Source organism: Vicugna pacos, chromosome 9, assembly GCF_048564905.1.
Source record: "Vicugna pacos chromosome 9, VicPac4, whole genome shotgun sequence".
Lineage (NCBI taxonomy): Eukaryota > Metazoa > Chordata > Mammalia > Artiodactyla > Camelidae > Vicugna > Vicugna pacos.
This window is the reverse complement of record NC_132995.1, coordinates 59,041,742-59,061,292: the sequence shown is the minus strand read 5'-3', so window position 1 is coordinate 59,061,292 and position 19,551 is coordinate 59,041,742. Positions and strand designations below refer to the sequence as shown.

Here is a 19,551-nt window from a genome sequence, read left to right as displayed (position 1 = left end):
CAGGGATAGCTCTAGTCATCAAAGACGAAATCAACGAAAACTGCTCTCCTCATGGAATGTTGTTCCTGAAGATACTCCAAAATCAAAATTCGTATTGCAAACGGAACATCCTAAAAGGATTTAATCTGAGGAGTATCACAGGTAGAAATGCTAACAGTCTGCTTCTGCCTGACAATCAAGAACTCATCACCGTTTTTCTCTTCCCTGCTTCTCAAAAGAACCTTTGGGAAAATATTAGAACAAAAAAAGCTGGATCATCTCACCTATGATGAGAACAAGAACAAGCTTTACATACGCAAGGGACCCACAGTCCGTAAAGCACCAAGGCATGAAATCAAAAGCACTGCAGATCTCCTCAGGTCTCATTAAACTCCATGATCCATAATTCCTAAATATTTGTTAATGCCATTCCAAGAACCACATCTTAAATGCAACCCCTTATGTGTCTGTGTTCTAGCCCCTATGAACACATGATCTATTGTTTCTGGAACATGTGGGAGGCTGCTTTGTTGTGCCAGCATGATCTGTCAGAGGACAGAACTACTGTAGAACGCCTGGCAGTTCTTTAAACCTCTGACTTTTAAGTGTTCCTCATCATACACACGAGAACAAACACCTAAAGACTTTTTTCCCACTCAGAGAGATCAGTTTAGTGCTTTTAAAGAACTAGCTGTCTTTAGCTCTTCACATATTAAAGAGGGAGGGGCAGGAAATGGATCAGAAGAATTAAAGTAATTGTGGAATCGAATATTTCCCAAGGAACTAATCAGCAGTTACCTAAACCAAGAAACAGCCGTGATTTTGTTTAATGTTAAAATCACATACAAAAATCGTGCGCTAAATAAATACACACAGGCATTTCAGATGGGATTAAGGAAAGGAACACTATTTAAATGATTTGATTTCTTCATTTCTGCAACATAGTCCTGAAAACATTCTGAATTACAGAAGAACAAACTAACAAAAAGAGTTTTAAAATATTTTCATGTGATTTCTTAAGTGTCTCTCCTAAAGAAATATGAATTACAAATAATCTCAATTTCTTCATTTTGGTTCATTGGCTCTCATTGAGATGGTTTACAGACCTACTCCTTTTTCTCCTTTGAGAGAGAAGTCATTTATTTAGTATAATTGGTGAAAATTTCTATTCCCAAGTAATAGTCAAATTTCCTTTTCTCCTTCCTCTGAGCGGAAATTTTTGGCATATATTTTGTCATTAATGAAAATCTGTAAACTCGAGTACAAAATTGAATTAACTTTGGCTATTATATAAATGAGTGAGAACAACACTGAAGCCTGCTTAATAGAAGGTCCTTTTAGGTGAAATTCTAGTGCTTCCCTGAAACAGGCAGCTGATTCTAATGAGAACTAATAATAACTAAGAATTTAGTGAAGCTCTCCATCTAACATCAATTTTCCAAGTCCACACACATACACAAACCTTGGCAAAAGCCCCATTCATGCATTTTTCTTGCATGAGCAAAATCTTAAAACTTAAGGCTGCTTTCCAAATCTTCTAATTCCAGTAGGTCAGTTCTAACCTATTATTCATTTCAGTCTAAATTTTATTCTCATTTATGGAAATGCTGAAGTAAGGATCAAAGAATAAAAGTATTAGAGTCCTTACTCTTGGAAGATTTTTCCTTTTCCTGTTTGCAACTTCTCCAGCTCGGAAAAGCTTCCATTCAGTTAAAGTGACGGGCAAAGTAGTATCCTTTGTGAGCTTTGACCATAAATAAGCTTGTGAGCTCTTCAGTTCCATAGTCTTCCGTTGAAAAAACTGAGGTTTGGGAGGAAGCTGAAAAAAACAGAAGATGTGCTGGTAAGGGTAAGAACATCTAGTTAATGCCTGCGTTCTCAAACAGTCAAAGATGTTCCAGAAAAATATTTGTCTTTCCATTAAAATCATCTCAAGTGAGGATACCATAATTTCTTTTTCAGCATTTGTAAAGAAGTTTCTTAGGTTTCTACTCCAAAATTCTTCTACAACAATGTAATTAAATTTCCAGAAAACAACGGCTCAGAGCCCTGATTAACTCGAGGCAGCCTTTGCTGTCAGGGGTGGTGAAGGCTTTCAGGGACCAGACAGCTAGTTTAGGCCACAGGTTGATGTGAGACTATTAGGGAGCTGCGGTAACTATAGCGAACTGAAAAGTTCATGGCCCATCTAAAGGTGTTTACATTCAAATGTTTTGAAGTACTAAAAAACAAACAAAAACCCTCCTCAAAGCCAAAAAAAGATTTTGTGTTGCCCCTCAAAAAACAAAACAAAGAACAATAAAACCCACATTTAAATGCCTCTTAATTTTGGCCCCACTTAAGCCATTTAAACCCTTTTTTGTAGGGATCATAAATAAGATTCTAATGTTTTCTTACACTAATTCTCTGCTTATACCTTGGGTGTTTTGAAAGTACTTTTAGGGGGTGGTAGCTTCCATGCTGAAGGGGATCTCCACATGGGCAAAGGCTGTACTGGAATATCTTCATACGTATTTTCTTTGGTGGGATCTTGAAAAGTAATGGGAAAAAAATAGTTTAGAGGAACATAACTAAATGGAAACAAAATGATTACACTTAAGTGGAAAAGAAAGAGAGAACTGAATAAATACGTTCAGCTTTCTACTCTACATTGCTATAGGTCTCCAAATCAATGGTTCTTTAAGTTCGCAAACCACTCAGGTGCCCAACCGAGCTGACAGAATTCTCAAAACACTATACTACAGACATCTACTTCTGAACCGAGCAGTCCACTAAACTAGTAAATTCCATCAGAGAATAAATGCATTTATACAACAAAGGTTTCAATATTAAAAAGAAAACTCTGGAACGAGACATGCTTGATTATAAAATGCCATACTATATAGTTAAGGGCCCCACCAAATACATACTCATTAAATTTAATTGCAAAGTGTATGGATACCTACATAAGATATCCTCATAAATATTGTCCTCAGACTGTGTGTAATAAAGTGCTGAGCTGGAATTTCTTCCAAGTTCTTTGTGAACCTTCTGTGTGTTCCGATTTCGAAAGTGCTGAATATCCTCATATTCAAAGGATTTCCTTAAGAAAGGAGACATATTTAAAGTTTTACCTTTAAAAATTCTTCTTTAAATTGGTATGATAGACAGAAATTGATAAGTAAAGGACTTGTGTGCAAAATTACAAAGGCGTTTTATCAGATACCTAAAAGCAATAAACAAGGCTGATGCCCTATATGCACCATGAGAAAACTGGAGGCATTTAGCCAATTACATTCATGTTCTTCTTTGGGTACCTTTAGTAAATTCACTCCCTAAGGAAAAGTGAGGCTAAGACCGGCATGCCCTAAATGAAGCGGAAGAAAGTAGCTTCCCTTGCACCTTTTTACAGACATGAAACAGAAGTTTTTCTACTGCTCTTATATCAGCAGATTGTCTCGGATATTACCTATACTTACAGTATTTCTCTTGTATGTATTTTCCCCTTGGGTTAACCAACATCTGTATAATCAAACTAGAGGTGTAACCCACACATGGAAATGGAAACTGGTTTGAGAGGCAAAAAGCAGCTCAACAGTTCTGTAAGGAAAGTACTTATAAATCATTACCTATCGAATAAAAACATACCTTTTAGATCTCCCTCTGATTTTTCCACCATATTTCTTTAGTTCTGGGTCCTGAGAAGAGGCCAAAGAGGACTCTGCACAGGAATTATTTTCACAGTATTTTCTGTCACAGTTTGTTTCTTTACATGGTGTAACACCAGATTCAGATAAATATCTGAATGTCCTACGAGGTTTTGGCAAAGGATTTATAGAAGGTCCACATTCTTGTCCTTCAGGTTCAGAGTAAATATTTTCTAGGCTCTTCGTTATTCCATATGAACTATCCACAATTCTGAAGTTCAGTTCTTTTTCTGAAGAGTCACAATGTTCTAAAGCCAAATTTAAGACTTTATCTGGGGGAAGTGCTTCTATTTTCTTCCATAATATTTGTGAGGTATAGAAATTTCCTGGAGGTAATGAAGTCTCTGGATCCAAAACTTCTTTCAAGCTTTCAATTTGTTTGACCCGAGAACATCCCATATTGGATTCTGATTCGTTTTTAAAGGACTGTGCATCATCAGGCTCACGTTTCTCACTTTCATCCTCACTTTGATCATGGCTTTTGGCATCTTCATTAATACCTAGATCAACATGTGGACAGTTGGTTACATCCAACTTTTTGCCCTTCCCCTCAGCAACAGGATTTTTCTTAAGAAGGATCTCTTGACTACAGTTATTATATCTCACTCCGAAGTCCTTTGGATGCCACTTATCTGGATTAGGCACACCATTAGTTCTTCCTTCCCACTGAGAAATTTTTTGTTTGATGTTTTTGCAGTGGCTTCTTGACAATGTCTGAGCAGCAGAACGAGAAAAACCAACATCCATGTTCCCAGTTGGGTGCATGACAAGCGAAGAATTTTACTAAGGCTCCATTGTAAGTAACTGAAATACTGTATTCTTTATCCTGTCAGTTAGAATCCAAACAATTCCAGTATTTCCCTTTCATCTTCAAAGTGGAAATCTTTTTTTAAAAAGAAAAATTCTGGTCATCAATCCTTGTTGAAAATGGCTGCAACTTTATCTTGAATAATCCTATTAAAATGAGACAAGAATATGTTAATACAGTTTTGTAATTTTCCAATTTAAACTCCACTAAAACACTGTCCACCTTATTCCCAAATAACTTATTTACATTGCATATGTAAAGATGTACCTGTAACCCATTAAGCAATTCAACTCCATAAATGCATCCCTAACATGGTGATATAATATTGCTGAGAAAATATTCCTTACGGTATTTCTTAAATTGTCTGCTTTAATGTTCTACCATATTTAATTTCATAAAGTTAGGTAGAAGGAGGTTTTATAAGAGGTTACACATGCTAGCATATAATATTATTTTGTAATAAATCAACTCTTTATGAAACCTTGTCTTAATGAAACAAGGACCAACAGAATATCATAAAGTGCATACGGAAACACACCTCAAATAACTAAAGAGTTTATGTATACATCCAAAGGAAGAGCCAGTTAGTATGGAAACACACCAAGAGCTGATTTCCTTCTCCAGTCCTATGCTGAGAGATAATATTAGCTCATCACATACCCTTATTTCAACTTTACTATTAGCAGCACAGAATTCCATTCACATAGTGCTAAAGACAATCCGAAGTGCCATTAATTATCAGTAGCTTTGAAATGTAATAACCTATTTTGTCACTGACTGAACTTTCCACATCTCTGCTACCACACCCTGGACCCAAATCAGCAAAAATACTTACTGTCACTGTCACATTCCTTCCTTTCACATAGAGGCTTCACTCATTCAGGCCCATAAACTGTTTCCTCAAATGCAAAATTTGGCAGACACCTTTTTCCTATCAACTGAGTAAAGACCTGATCTCAAGTTCTACTGTATACTGGTTATAAATAGCAACTGATTCAATACTTCCTGAGGCAGGGGTCATCCTTCCTTGAGCTTTGTCTGTGTGGCCTCGATTAACAGGCAGGAAAATGTCTTGGCCCAGCACTGTCAGTGTAACTGACGAAAACTGATAACGTACACAAAATTTATTCTAGGCAGAGGAACTGGTAATCAGGACTCCCATCAACTTTCAAAATTAAACCATTTCTACAAGTCTGTAGTAAAACCAGCTTCACTAGCAAATAAATTTTGCTAAATGTTTGATACAAAGAAAATCATTCTAAAAAACTTAAGAAATTTAACTGATATGGGTGGAAAAACAAAAGCACCCAAAATATAAAAGCTGCAGTGCAGAACTCCTGATAAAACACTAAAACAGAATGTGAATATCCAATCAGCTACTGCTCATTATTAAAACTCTGAAAATTCATTTCTTGTTTCTGATGTTTACAGAGGATCCCTAAGGATTTTAGGGTGTCCCTGAGACTCAAGTTTTCTTCACTACAGACAAGATGGGAGTACTCTTCTCTCTCCTCAGAGCCTAGTCAAGGTTTCTGGCAGTCTTTGTTAACTCTTTCATTACTCTTCCCTTGTTAATGTGTTTTACTGACAAGTAAAAGATGAAAAGTGCTAGAGCTAAAACATGTTTAACTTGAAAACAACTTAATCTATGGAATTCACATATAAATACAAATGATGTGTACTGATGATGTTTTAGTGGCAAGAGGAGCTTAGCAACATGACACCCCTAACTAGGTAGGTATTATAAAGAGAAATGCTACTTTCTCCCAAATTTACGTATCAACACATTGTAGTTTTCAAAAAATGACAAATTATATCAAAAACCAAGTTTTAATGTAATTTAATTAGATTAGTGCTTATATTGATATTATAGAGAATCTGTCTTTATACCTGATTTCAGTTCTAATTTTTGCCAAATTAACTTAAAAGTCTTTACAGTGTGGCTTGCCTATTCTTACATGTGAGTTGTGATTTTTGTCCCATCCAAAAACTGATTGCTCGCCAAATGAGGAGTTAACGTCAGTTTTTTTCTTACAAGTATCTCACATCTGGCTGTCCTTTTGACCTAATTACCTTATGAGCCACTCTGCTCCCCAGCAACTCCCCCGTGGCTCTCCTAGCCTGCAAGACCTTAATATGCCATCCCTCACCTCCCCAGTTTCTTGCCTTGACCTCTGCTATCAGCAGACATTCTGATCCCTAAGTGCTGGCTCTGCATTCAAGTCCTAGATCTCTCCAAGCTTCATTTTTTGAAACTCCCTAAAGCCAACTCATTCACATTTTTTGTCCCTCGAGGCTGTTTTCTAAAGTTTGCCTCAACAATCTAAGAGAAACACATGTTGAGAAAAATACAACAGTTTCAACGATTTTTAAAACTTTGTTTCTTCTCTTAATACCACAAGATGAGTCAAAAACTTCTTCAACTATTAAGTCAGGCAGGACTCACAGAGCTCACAATAACAATGGGCAACTTCAAGAGAAGAAACAGCAACAGTCACTCACTTCCTCACGTGAGCAAAAGAATAAATATGAAAAAAATCAAGCATGACTTTAAAAGTACAATAAAATAGAATGCTTGGAGTAAAGGGTACTAATCACAATATTTTACATTCTTTGTTCCCAAAGAGGTGAGTCTTATTAATGTCCTTTTTTTTTCTACTGCTTTCCTGAGTATTTACTTTCACCCAAGAAATACATCAACTCTAGTTTATCAGCATAAGATGTAATTTCTAGTATAACCTATCATATATAGGATTCTCTGTTCTTAGCATATTAAAAGAAACCAATCTAAATTCATTCAGGTAAGTGAAATTTTCTTTGAGAAAGAGAATATTAATGCTCTATTTTTACTAGCTCAAGACTACACAGGGAAAGTTCCTCACTCCAAATCCTTTAAAGTATTTTATTTGATTAAATATAATGTGATAAAATAGAAAGCATTTGGAACATTCTAAAACTAATAAAAGGGTATACTTTCTTTTTTCTTTTTTTACAATTTGTGTTTATTACACATGCATGTTTGGGCTCCATAAGCATTGTAGCCAGTGTGAGTATGTGGTAGTGGTGTAGGGTATATATAGTTATTTCATACAATCTAAATGTTTAATCAGAATATTCTATTCCAAAATTCATTAAAAATATCCATTGTAAATAAATATATTCATTACAATATCCATTGTAAATCATTTTACCTATCAAATCTGGCATTGACTTTTTTTTCATTTTTCAGTTTTATTAAGTAGAATTGTTACAATTTGACTGCACATATACAATATATTGCATGTAAATACATATACACAATATACTGCACATATTTTTAAAATTTACATATATGCACTGTTCATTGTTTTTAAGAATGTTTAGAGCTTTAGCTTTTTAAACTTACATAGTTATCAAAGGAAAAAAGCCAACCACAAAATTATAATTAATTCAAAGAGATATATACGCCTCACTATTAACAGCATCATTTATAATTGCCAAGATATGGAAGCGTCCTAAGTGCGCAGCAATAGATGAATGGATAAAGAAGATGCAGCACCTATACACAACGGAACACAACTCACCCACAAGAAAGAAGGATATTTTGCCATTTGCAGCCATTCACTCACTTTTTTTTTTCACTTCAAAAACCAGAATTTCCTAACTGGCATAAACATTTCCATTGCATCAAAAACAACAAAATACCTAGAAATAAACTTAACCAAAGAAGTTACCTATGCTGTGAAAACTGTAAAACACTGATGAAGGAAACTGAAGATGATATAAAGTAATGGAAGGATATCTCGTGCTCTTGGATTGGAAGAATCAACATTATCAAAATGGCCGTACTACCCAAAGCGATCCACAGATTCAATGCAACCCCTGTCAAAATATCCAACACAGGGAGAAGAGGCAAGATGGCAGAGTAGAAGGACACTTGTAAGTCACCCTCTCCCACAAATACACCAAGATCCACATCTACAGACTCACTCAGCCAACCAGAGCACCTGCGGAACTCCAACAGAACATCACCCTCTTCAAAAGATAAAGACTCCAAAAATCTGGTAGGAGAAAAGAAAAAAAGAAAGAAAAGGCAAAGCAGCGCGGGACGGGTCCCGCGGGGAGGGAGCGGCAAAGGAGGACTGGCGCTTGCTCGCTAGGTCTCCCCTCTCCAATTGAGAGGCCAGCGGGACGGAGGGGGAGCCCCCAAGGCTCGGATCTGTACAGAGCAGCCCTTGTCTGACAGAACTAAGTTAAACGGGCACAGAGCGTCCCCCCCGACACCCAGCCTGAGACGCGGGCCGGCAGCGGCGGGCAGGGCCAGGCTGCGTAAGCCGGGCGGAGGACGGGGGCGGCTGCACGGAGGCAGCCCCGGGGAACTGCAAGGGGCTGGGCGCCGTGGCTGTGGGTGTACAGGACAGAACAACCTGGGCCCTCCATAAAACAGCAAGGTTGATGTGCTCTCGGAGGAAGGGTGCATACCACCATCTCTGAAAACCCGCGGAAACTTTTCAGGGGAAGAGAGGCGGGGCTCAGGCACAGCCGCCATATTCTCCTGCGCTGAGCACCCAGGCGGGGGCGGGGAATGGGGCGAAACCTGCATCCGCACCGAAGGGCTTAGCAGCCTCAAAGGCCAGACTGAGACGGGCCTACAGCCCGGGGTAGGTGGGATCCTTCCATCCTGGTCCCTTAGAGAACTTGCTCCACAAAGACAAACAAGCGGCTGGGTCTTGGCTCGGAGCAGGGACGAGGCTGCCCCTCGGTCTTCCCCGAGCCCACCCGCGGAGCGCGGCCAGGGCGGAGCGCGGCCAGGGCGGAGCGCGGCCAGGGCGGAGCGCGGCCAGGGCGGAGCGCGGCCAGGGCGGAGCGCGGCCAGGGCGGAGCGCGGCCAGGGCGGAGCGCGGCCAGGGCGGAGCGCGGCCAGGGCGGAGCGCGCAGCCGCACAGAGCAGCGGAGCTACCGGCGGCGCAGGCAGAGGGAGAGCGGCACCCCCCACCGCCTGTCGGGCAGGAACACAGCCCCTGACCGAGGTGCTGGGAGGGGGCACGACCCGCCCTCGTGCCTGGCCAGTCTGCAATATCTGACTGCGCCATCCGGAGGGGCAGTGACCCGCCCGCCCGCAGCAGAGGAGAGCTGCATCTGACCCCGTGTTAGGAGGAGGCGCGATCTGCTTGCGGACAGGTGCTGGGAGCAGCACAGAAGAGGGCGCCAACGGAGGGCCTATGAAAACAAGCTGAGCTTCCAAAACCGGACGAAAACAGAAGGACTTCACATTAAAAGCACACAGACTCCAGGAGAACAGCGACAACCCCCTTTTTTGTTTTTGTTTTTGTTTTATTTTTTTGTTTGTTTTTTGTTTTGTTCTCAAATCTGTTTTTACCTGTTCTATTTTCAATTACTCTCTTAATTTTTACTTCTTAATTCATTTCTATTTCTCTTGGGTTTTGATGTCCTGTTATTGATTAGACAGAGACTTCAAATACATCTATTCATCTCCCCACCCCTTTTTTTTCTTTTTCTTTTTCTTTTTTAAAGGTTTTAAAAGGACGTCTCAACCCGATTAATACTCTGCTTCAACTCGCTCTTCTATTATTCATTATACACTGTTTTCGACCCCTCTTTCTCCCTTCTTTTAAAAATCTTTCTCTCTCTCTCTTATTTTCTTTTTTCTTTTCCTAAGTTCTATTCCTAAATAGGCATTAGATAGATAAAATCCTTAAGATCCAAAATAGACAACTGATACTCCATAAACCACAGTGCCAGAGAGGTATGAGCAAGATGAAGAAGCAGAGAAACCTTTCCCAATTAAAAGAACAAGAGGAATCCCCTGAGAGAAAGATCAATGAAATAGACATCGGTAGCCTACTAGATCAAGATTTCAAAAAAGGAGTGATCAAATTGCTGAAGGAATTAAAAGAGATAGTGCTTAGAGATATAAAATATGTCAAAAGTGAAATTGCAGCTATAAAGAAGAGCCAAGCAGAATGGGTAAACTCATTGACAGAGATGAGGAATGATCTAACAGCTGTGCAAAGCCGACTAGTTAATGCAGAGGAACCAATTAGTGATCTAGAAGACAGGGCAATAGAAAGCACCCATTCAGAAGAACTACAAGATAAGCAAATAAAAAATAATGATAATAGCATAAGGGACCTATGGGATAATATAAAGCATCCCAATCTTCGCATAATTGGGGTCCCAGAAGGGGAAGAAGGATCAAAGGGGATTGAAAAGGTTTTTGAAGAAATCATGACTGAAAACTTCCCAAACTTAAAGAAGGAATCAGATATCCAAGTACAGGAAGCTCAGAGGGTCCCAAACAGGAAGAATCCAAATAGACCCACACCAAGACATATCATAATCAAGATGGCCAGAGTCAAGGATAAAGAAATGATTCTAAAGGCAGCAAGAGAAAAGCAAAGAGTGAATTACAAGGGAACCCCCATAAGGCTCTCAGCTGATTTCTCTACACAAACACTACAGGCCAGAAGGGAGTGGCAAGATATATTCAAAGCCCTGAATGAAAAAAAGATGCAGCCTAGGATATTTTATCCAGCAAGGCTATCCTTTAGGATAGAAGGAGAAATAAAGAGTTTCACAGACAAAAAAAAGCTGCAGGAGTTTAGCAACACTAAACCCATGCTAAAAGAAATATTGAAAGGGCTGTTGTAAATAGAAAAGCAGCAGGATGCTACAGAAATGAGAAACTCACAACTGGAAAGGTGATAACTCATGAATTACAAATAAAGAAAACACGAAATTATAAAAGAAGACATACAAATCACTGAGAGTGGGAGAGGGAGGCAGGGAAATATAGAATTTTTTTTTCTTTCTTTTTAAAATTTTTTTAACAGTAGGATGGGTTTGAGATCATGTTATTATCAGTTTAATAAAAACAGGTATAGGTTAATAGATTTAGAAAAAAGGGTAACCACAAGTCAAAAATTTACAAGGGAGTCACAAAAATTAAATAAAATCCATGATAATACAAAGGAAAATTACCAAACCACAAAAGGAAGAAGAAAGGAACAAAGAGGATATACCAATTCAACTGCAAAGATAAGTTCAAAATGGCAATAAACACACATCTATCATTAATTACTGTAAATGTTAATGGACTAAATGCTCCAGTCAAAAGACACAGAGTGGCAGACTGGATAATAAAGCAAGAACCTTCAATATGCTGCATACAAGAGACCCACTTTAGGGAGAAGGACACATATAGATTGAGAGTGAAAGGATGGAAAAGGATATTCCATGCAAATGGAAAAGCCAAAAAAGCAGGTGTTGCAGTACTGATTTCAGACAAAATAGACTTTAAAACAAAGGCCATAAAGAAAGATAAAGAGGGACATTTTATAATGATTAAAGGAGTGATACAAGATGAAGATATAACACTCGTTAATATATATGCACCCAATATAGGAGCACCTAAGTACATACAAGAATTACTAACAGAGATAAAGGGGGATATTGATGAGAATACAATCGTAGTTGGAGATTTTAACACTGCATTAACATCACTAGACAGATCTTCCAGACAGAAAATAAACAAGGCAACAGAGAAATTAAATACTACAATAGAAAAACTAGATTTGGTAGATATCTTCAGAGCATTACACCCCAAAAAAATAGAATATACATTCTTTTCAAGTGCACATGGAACATTTTCCAGGAACGATCATGTACTTGGACACAAAAGAAACCTCAACAAATTTAAGAAGATAGAAATTATCTCAAGCATCTTTACTGACCACAATGCCATGAAACTGGAAATCAACAACAGAGAAACAAAGGAGAAAAAAAGAAAAGCATGAAGATTAAACAATATGTTATTGAAAAAACAATGAATCAATGAGGAAATCAAAGCTGAAATTAAAAAATACCTTGAGACAAATGATAATGAAAGCACAACCACTCAAAACCTATGGGACACAGCAAAGGCAGTGCTAAGAGGGAAGTTTATAGCGATACAGGCCTTCCTCAAAAAAGAAGAACAATCTCAAATAAACAAGTTAACCCACCACCTGAATGAATTAGAAAAAGAAGAACAAAAAGCCCCAAAAAGCAGCAGAAGGAAGGAAATAATAAAGATCAGAGAGGAATTAAATACAATAGAGATTAACAAGACCACAGAAAAAATCAACCAAGCCAAAAGCTGGTTTTTTGAAAAAGTAAATAAAATCGACAAACCTCTGGCCAAACTCACAAAGAAGAAAAAAGAGAGAGCACAAATTAGCAAAATAAGAAAGGAAAATGGAGAAATTACAACAAACAAAATAGAAATACAGAATATCATACGAGAATATTATGAAAAACTATATGGAACCAAACTGGATAACCTAGAGGAGATGGACAAGTTTCTGGAAACATACTGTCCACCAAAACTGAATCAAGAAGAAACTGAACACTTGAACAATCCGATCACTAGAAAGGAAATAGAAATAGCAATTAAAAACCTCCCTACAAATAAAAGTCCAGGACCGGATGGCTTCACCGGGGAATTCTACCAAACATACAAAGAAGAACTCATACCAGTCCTTCTCAAACTCTTCCAGACGATTGAAAAGGAGGGAATACTCCCAAACTCATTCTATGAAGCCACCATCACCCTGATACCAAAACCAGGCAAAGACACTACAAAAAAAGAGAATTATAGGCCAATATCACTGATGAACATAGACGCCAAAATCCTCACCAAAATTTTAGCAAATAGAATCCAACAACACATAAAAAAGATAATACATCATGACCAAGTGGGGTTCATCCCAGGGACACAAGGCTGGTTCAACATACGCAAATCAATCAATGTAATACATCACATCAACAAGAGAAAGGACAAAAACCACATGATCATCTCAATCAATGCAGAAAAAGCATTTGATAAAATTCAACACCCATTTATGATAAAAACTCTCGCCAAAGTGGGTATAGAGGGAACATATCTCAACATAATAAAAGCTATATATGACAAACCTACAGCCAGCATAGTTCTCAATGGTGAAAAACTCAAAAGCTTCCCACTAAAATCTGGGACAAGACAAGGATGCCCACTATCACCACTCCTATTCAACATAGTCCTGGAAGTCCTAGCCACAGCAATCAGGCAAGAGAAAGAAATAAAAGGGATCCAAATTGGAAAAGAAGAGGTAAAAGTGTCATTATATGCTGACAACATGTTACTATATATAGAAGACCCTAAAAGGTCCACACAAAAGCTACTAGAGCTGATCGAAGAATTCAGCAAGGTAGCAGGTTACAAAATTAATGTTCAAAAATCAGTTGCATTTCTTTACACTAACGATAAATCAACAGAAAAAGAAAGTAAAGAAACAATCCCCTTTAAAATAGCACCCAAAGTAATAAAATATCTGGGAATAAATCTAACCAAGGAGGTGAAAGAATTATACACAGAAAACTATAAAACATTGATGAAGGAAATTAAGGAAGACTTTAAAAAATGGAAAGATATTCCATGCTCTTGGATTGGAAGAATCAATATTGTTAAAATGGTCACACTGCCCAAGGCAATCTACAGATTTAATGCAATCCCTATCCAATTACCCAGGACATATTTCACAGAACTAGAACAAATCATAATAAAATTTATATGGAACCATCAAAGACCTAGAATTGCTAAAGCATTACTGAAGAGAAAGAAAGAGGCTGGAGGAATAACTCTCCCAGACTTCAGACAATACTATAGAGCTACAGTCATCAAGACAGCATGGTATTGGTACCAAAACAGACATATAGACCAATGGAACAGAATAGAGAGCCCAGAAATGAACCCACAAACTTTTGGTCAACTCATCTTCGACAAAGGAGGCAAGAATATACAATGGAATAAAGACAGTCTCTTCAGCAAATGGTGTTGGGAAAACTGGACAGCAGCATGTAAAACAATGAAGCTAGAACACACCCTTACACCATATACAAAAATCAACTCAAAATGGATTAAAGACTTAAACATAAGACAAGATACAATAAAACTCCTAGAGGAAAACATAGGCAAAACATTATCTGACATACATTTCAAAAATTTTCTCCTAGAAGAAATAAAAGCAAGAATAAACAAATGGGACCTAATGAAACTAACAAGCTTCTGCAGAGCAAAGGAAACCAGAAACAAAACAAGAAGAAAACCTACGGAATGGGAGAAAATTTTTGCAAGTGAAACCGACAAAGGCTTGATCTCCAAAATATATAAGCAGCTCATACGACTCAATAAGAAAAAAATAAACAACCCAATCCAAAAATGGGCAGAAGACCTAAACAAGCAATTCTCCAAGGAAGACATACAAATGATCAAAAAGCACATGAAAAAATGCTCAATATCACTAATTATCAGAGAAATGCAAATCAAAACTACAATGAGGTATCACCTCACACCAGTCAGAATGGCCACCATTCAAAAATCCAAAAATGACAAATGCTGGAGAGGCTGTGGAGAAAGGGGAACCATCCTACACTGCTGGTGGGAATGCAGTTTGGTGCAGCCACTATGGAAAACAGTGTGGAGATTCCTCAAAAGACTAGGAATAGACTTACCATATGACCCAGGAATCCCACTCCTGGGCTTGTTTCCAGAAGGAAATCTACTTCAGGATGACACCTGCACTCCAATGTTCATAGCAGCACTATTTACAATAGCCAAAACATGGAAACAGCCTAAATGTCGATCAATAGGTGACTGGATAAATAAGATGTGGTATATTTATACAATGGAATACTACTCAGCCATAAAAACTGACAACATAACGCCATTTGCAGCAACATGCATGCTCCTAGAGAATGTCATTCTAAGTGAAGTAAGCCAGAAAGAGAAAGAAAAATACCATATGAGATCGCTCATATGTGGAATCTAAAGACTCATGGACAGAGAATACAGACTTGTGGTTACCAGGGGGGTAGAGGGTGGGAAGGGATAGACTGGGATTTCAAAATTGTAGAATAGATAAACAAGATTACACTGTATAGCACAGGGAAATATACACAAAATGTTATGATAAATCACAGAGAAAAAAATGTGACAATGAGTGTGTATATGTCCATGAATGACTGAAAAATTGTGCTGAACACTGGAATTTGACACAACATTGTAAAATGATTATAAATCAATAAAAAATGTCAAAAAAAAATCCAAGACATTCTTCACAGAACTAAAACAAACAATTCCAAAATTTTATTGAACCATAAAAGACCCCAAAATGCCAAAGGAATCTTTTTTATTTCCTTTCTTCTTTTTGTTCTCTTCTCTTATGGTGTGATGACTAGAGAAGTTCCTTTAACATTTGTTGTAAAGTTGGTTTGGCGGTGCTGAATTCTTTTAACTTTTGTCCATGAAATTTTGATTTCTCCATCAAATCTGAACGAGAGCCTTGCTGGATAGAGTATTCTTGGTTGTAAACTTTTCCCTTTCATTATTTTAAATATATCATTCCACTCTCTTCTGGCCTGTAGAGTTCTTGCTGAAAAGTCAGCTGATAACCTTATGGGAGGTTCCCTTGTATGTTATATGTTGCTTTTCTCTTGCTAATTTTAATATTTTCTCCTTATTCTTATTTTTTGTCAATATGATTACTAAAAAGGGTATACTTTCAAGTGGTTAATTTTTTGTTAAGTGATTTTTACCTCAATTAGAAAGAAAACTGATGAAAAGGACCAGGAAGACTCCCACTTCCGGCATGACTGAGTAATTGGACTAGACTTGCCTTCCCAACACAAACAATATAAAACTGGACTTACATGTAAAACAAGTGCTTTCAGATATTGGATAACAACACAGGACTGTGATCCCTGAAAGCAGGAAAACAAATGAGACGGGCACCAAGATATCCCAGCTTTCACCCTGGAGGCTCTCTTCATAAAACAGCATAACCTTGCTGAGTTAAGGATAAAGAGATCAGAGTTTGGAAGGGCAAAGGCAAACAGAATGTTCAGGGTAGAGTATCAGAAAGGAGGGAGCAACACAGAGAAAAAGCTCCAGAAATCTACATAGGATCTACTTGAGTCTGGGGCTAAATACTACACTGGTAATGCATAGGGTAACAATGCATGCAGCTGGACAACAAATTACTGGGAAATAACAACTGCGGGGACCCTATAAGCTGACTAATACCCAGAGTTCACAAGGGTCTGGGAAATGTTCAACTTCCAATGATCTACGGAAGAGAGGCCTTGTCAAACACCCAGCCCTAATTCAGTAGAGACAGTAGGAGGTCATGGCTTGCCACCAGGACTAAACTGGCCCTAGAGTGAAGGCTACTTTAGAGCCACCATAACAAAGCTTTCAAAAAGCCCTGAAAGGATCAAGTTGTTTCATAAGTAATTCAAATACCCACAGAAACAAAAGTTAATAATTTTTACACAAAGACAACAAAATCCAGACACACCACATTGTAACAATTACAATGCTCAGAATCCAATCAAAATTAATAAAATGCAAAGAAGCCTGAAAATGAGACCCATGATCAGGAGAAAAATCAGAAGATTCAGAACCAAAAATGACAGCCATGACAGAGTTGGGAGACAAGAACTGCAAGTCAAATATTTTAAATACATTCATCAACTTAAAGGAAAACATGAATGTAATGAGTAGAGAAATGAAAGATATAAAAAAAGAAAATAAATGGAACTTCTGAAGCTTAAAAATACCCCACCTGAAATGAAAAATTCGCTGGATGATTTCAACAGCAGATTTTAGATACTGCAGAAGAAATGCTCAATGAAGTTGAATAAGAAGCAATAGAAACTGTCAAAAACTAAAATAAGAACTGAAGCATGGAGAGAAGAAATGACTAACACAAAAACAAAAGTATCACTGGGATCAAGCAGTTTACCTTACATATAAATAGGAATCCCAGAGTGAAGGGGTGGGGAGGCAGAGAACAAATATTTCAAGAAATAATTGCTGAAATTTTTCTAAATTTAATGGAAACTATTAACCCATAGATCCAAGAAGGTCAATACATTGCAAAAAGATAAATACAAGGAAACCCTTATCAAGGCAAACTACAATCGAATTGCTGAAAACCAGTGACAAAGAGAAAATTCTTAAGTAGCCAGAGGGAAAAAAGTATATTACTTATAGGGACAACAAAGCAAGCCAGAAAGCAATGGAAAATATTTAAAGTGCTGAGGGGAAAAACTGTGAATCTAGAATTCTGGACATATCCCTCAAGATGAAGGTGAAATAAAGACATTTTCAGTTAAATAAAACTGTTGCGAATTTGTCAACAGCAGACCTTCACTCAGGGCTAGTGACATAATTTGTGGGTCCCAGAGCAAATTGAAAATGTGGGGCCCCTTGTTCAAAATGAAGTAAATGAAGCTTTTTCCTTTTTTTTGCAGTCTCCCTTTCAACTCGTCATGGTGGCTTTAATTTTAATGTTTTATGTAAAAAATTAAAGATTTAAATTATTAGCATGAGTTTTGCCATTCATCTATATATTGTATGATGTCATTTTAAAGGAAAATATCAGAGCATTGTTTTAACTTATATGTAGAAGTACTGAAAGTACACAATTCCTATTTCATGGTCTATCTTGAATGATGCCTTGAGCTGGCCACAAGAGGCAAATATAGCCAGATTCAGGAAGGTTGGCAGGAGGAAGAGAGGGTCCCTTCAGACATAGGAACCAGCCAAGAGAATGTAAAACCCAAATTCAAAGATAAAATTATCAGAATTTCAAGATGGCTACCTCAGAGTATAAAACACCACACGACCCCTGTAAGTGCAGGACCCTGTGCAACGACACTGCTCATATGTCCATGACACTGGCCCGGCTTACTCCATAAGAAATGTTAAAGTTACCCAAGTTAAAGAAAAATGATACCAGATGGAAATGTGGCTATAAACAAAGGAATGATGAGAATCAAAAATGCTACACATGGGTAAATAAAAAATATTTATTTTTCTCATTATTAGTCTCTTTACAAAATGACTGACTATTTAAAGTAAATATAATAATGCATCGTGGAATTTAAAACAATGTGGAAGTAAAATACAACACAAGAGCACAAGGGAGGGGGAAAAAATGGAAGTACAGCACTGTAAGTTTCTTACTTTATATATGAAGTGGTGCATTATTTGAAGAGGATAGACTGAAGTTCTATGTTGTAAACCTAAAATAACCACTGAAAGAAAAAAAGAGCAACAGCCAATAGTTAATAAAAAAGATCAAATGGAATTCTAAAAAGTATTCAGTGCAGAACAAGATAGGGGAGTGAGAAGAGGAAGAAATACAAGAACAACAACTACCAAAAAAATACATGAGACAAACAAAATGAATAGCAAGATGGTACACTTAAACTTGACCATATCAATACTTATGTGAAATGTAAATAAGCAAAGCTTTAAATAAAACGCAAAGATTATCAAACTTGATAAAAAAAAAAAACAAGACCTAATTCTATGCTTCTATAAAAATTGCACTTCAAACATAAGGACATAGATCTGGTTAAAGAGATACACACACGGAAGTAAACTCTGTCATAAGAACACTGTATTGGCTGGCTATATTAATATCAGACTCCTGGGCAAGAAATACTAACATAAATAAAGAGGGACATATCAAATAGGCAACAGAGTCAATTCGTCAAAAAGCTCTAACAATCCTAAATGTTCATGTACCTAAAAGAATTTCAAAGTGCAAGAAGCAAAAACTGTCAGAACTAAACAGACAAATGGACAAATCTACAATTTTAGTGAGGACTTCATTATTCTTCATAACATAAAAGAATTTCAAAGTGCAAGAAGCAAAAACTGTCAGAACTAAACAGACAAATGGACAAATCTACAATTTTAGTGAGGACTTCATTATTCTTCATAACAGTAATTGACAGAAAAATAGACAGAAAATCAGTAAATAAGACTTGAATACTACTATCAATCAACTTGACTTAAGTGACATTTAGGAACACTACTTCCAGCAACAATAGAATTCAAGTATACATGGAAAATTTACCAACAGACCATATGTTGGGCCATAAAATAAGACCTGATAAATTTAAAAGGACTGAAATCATTCAGAGAATGTTTTCTAACCCACAATGGAACTGAATAAGAAATCCGCTCTAAACCAACAGATATCTGGA

General features: G+C 37.4%; 1 protein-coding gene across 6 annotated transcripts in view; it reads right to left on the bottom strand.

The window, feature by feature from the left end:
* Positions 1-19,551, bottom strand: part of DENND2C (DENN domain containing 2C) — a 76,734-nt gene that overhangs the window by 26,744 nt on the left and 30,439 nt on the right. For 3 of the 6 annotated variants that reach the window (XM_072967989.1, XM_072967992.1, XM_072967991.1), the window contains exons 2-5: positions 3,607-4,619; positions 2,925-3,061; positions 2,396-2,508; positions 1,628-1,798 (exon numbers count right to left, since the gene is read on the bottom strand). In XM_072967989.1, coding sequence (XP_072824090.1) covers positions 1,628-1,798; positions 2,396-2,508; positions 2,925-3,061; positions 3,607-4,430 — 1,245 coding nt within the window. In that variant the 5' untranslated portion in view covers positions 4,431-4,619. Of the gene's footprint in view, positions 1-1,627; positions 1,799-2,395; positions 2,509-2,924; positions 3,062-3,606; positions 4,620-8,934; positions 9,277-19,551 lie in introns of those variants that run through there. The other 3 variants (XM_072967988.1, XM_072967993.1, XM_072967990.1) reach the window with 2 other exon arrangements.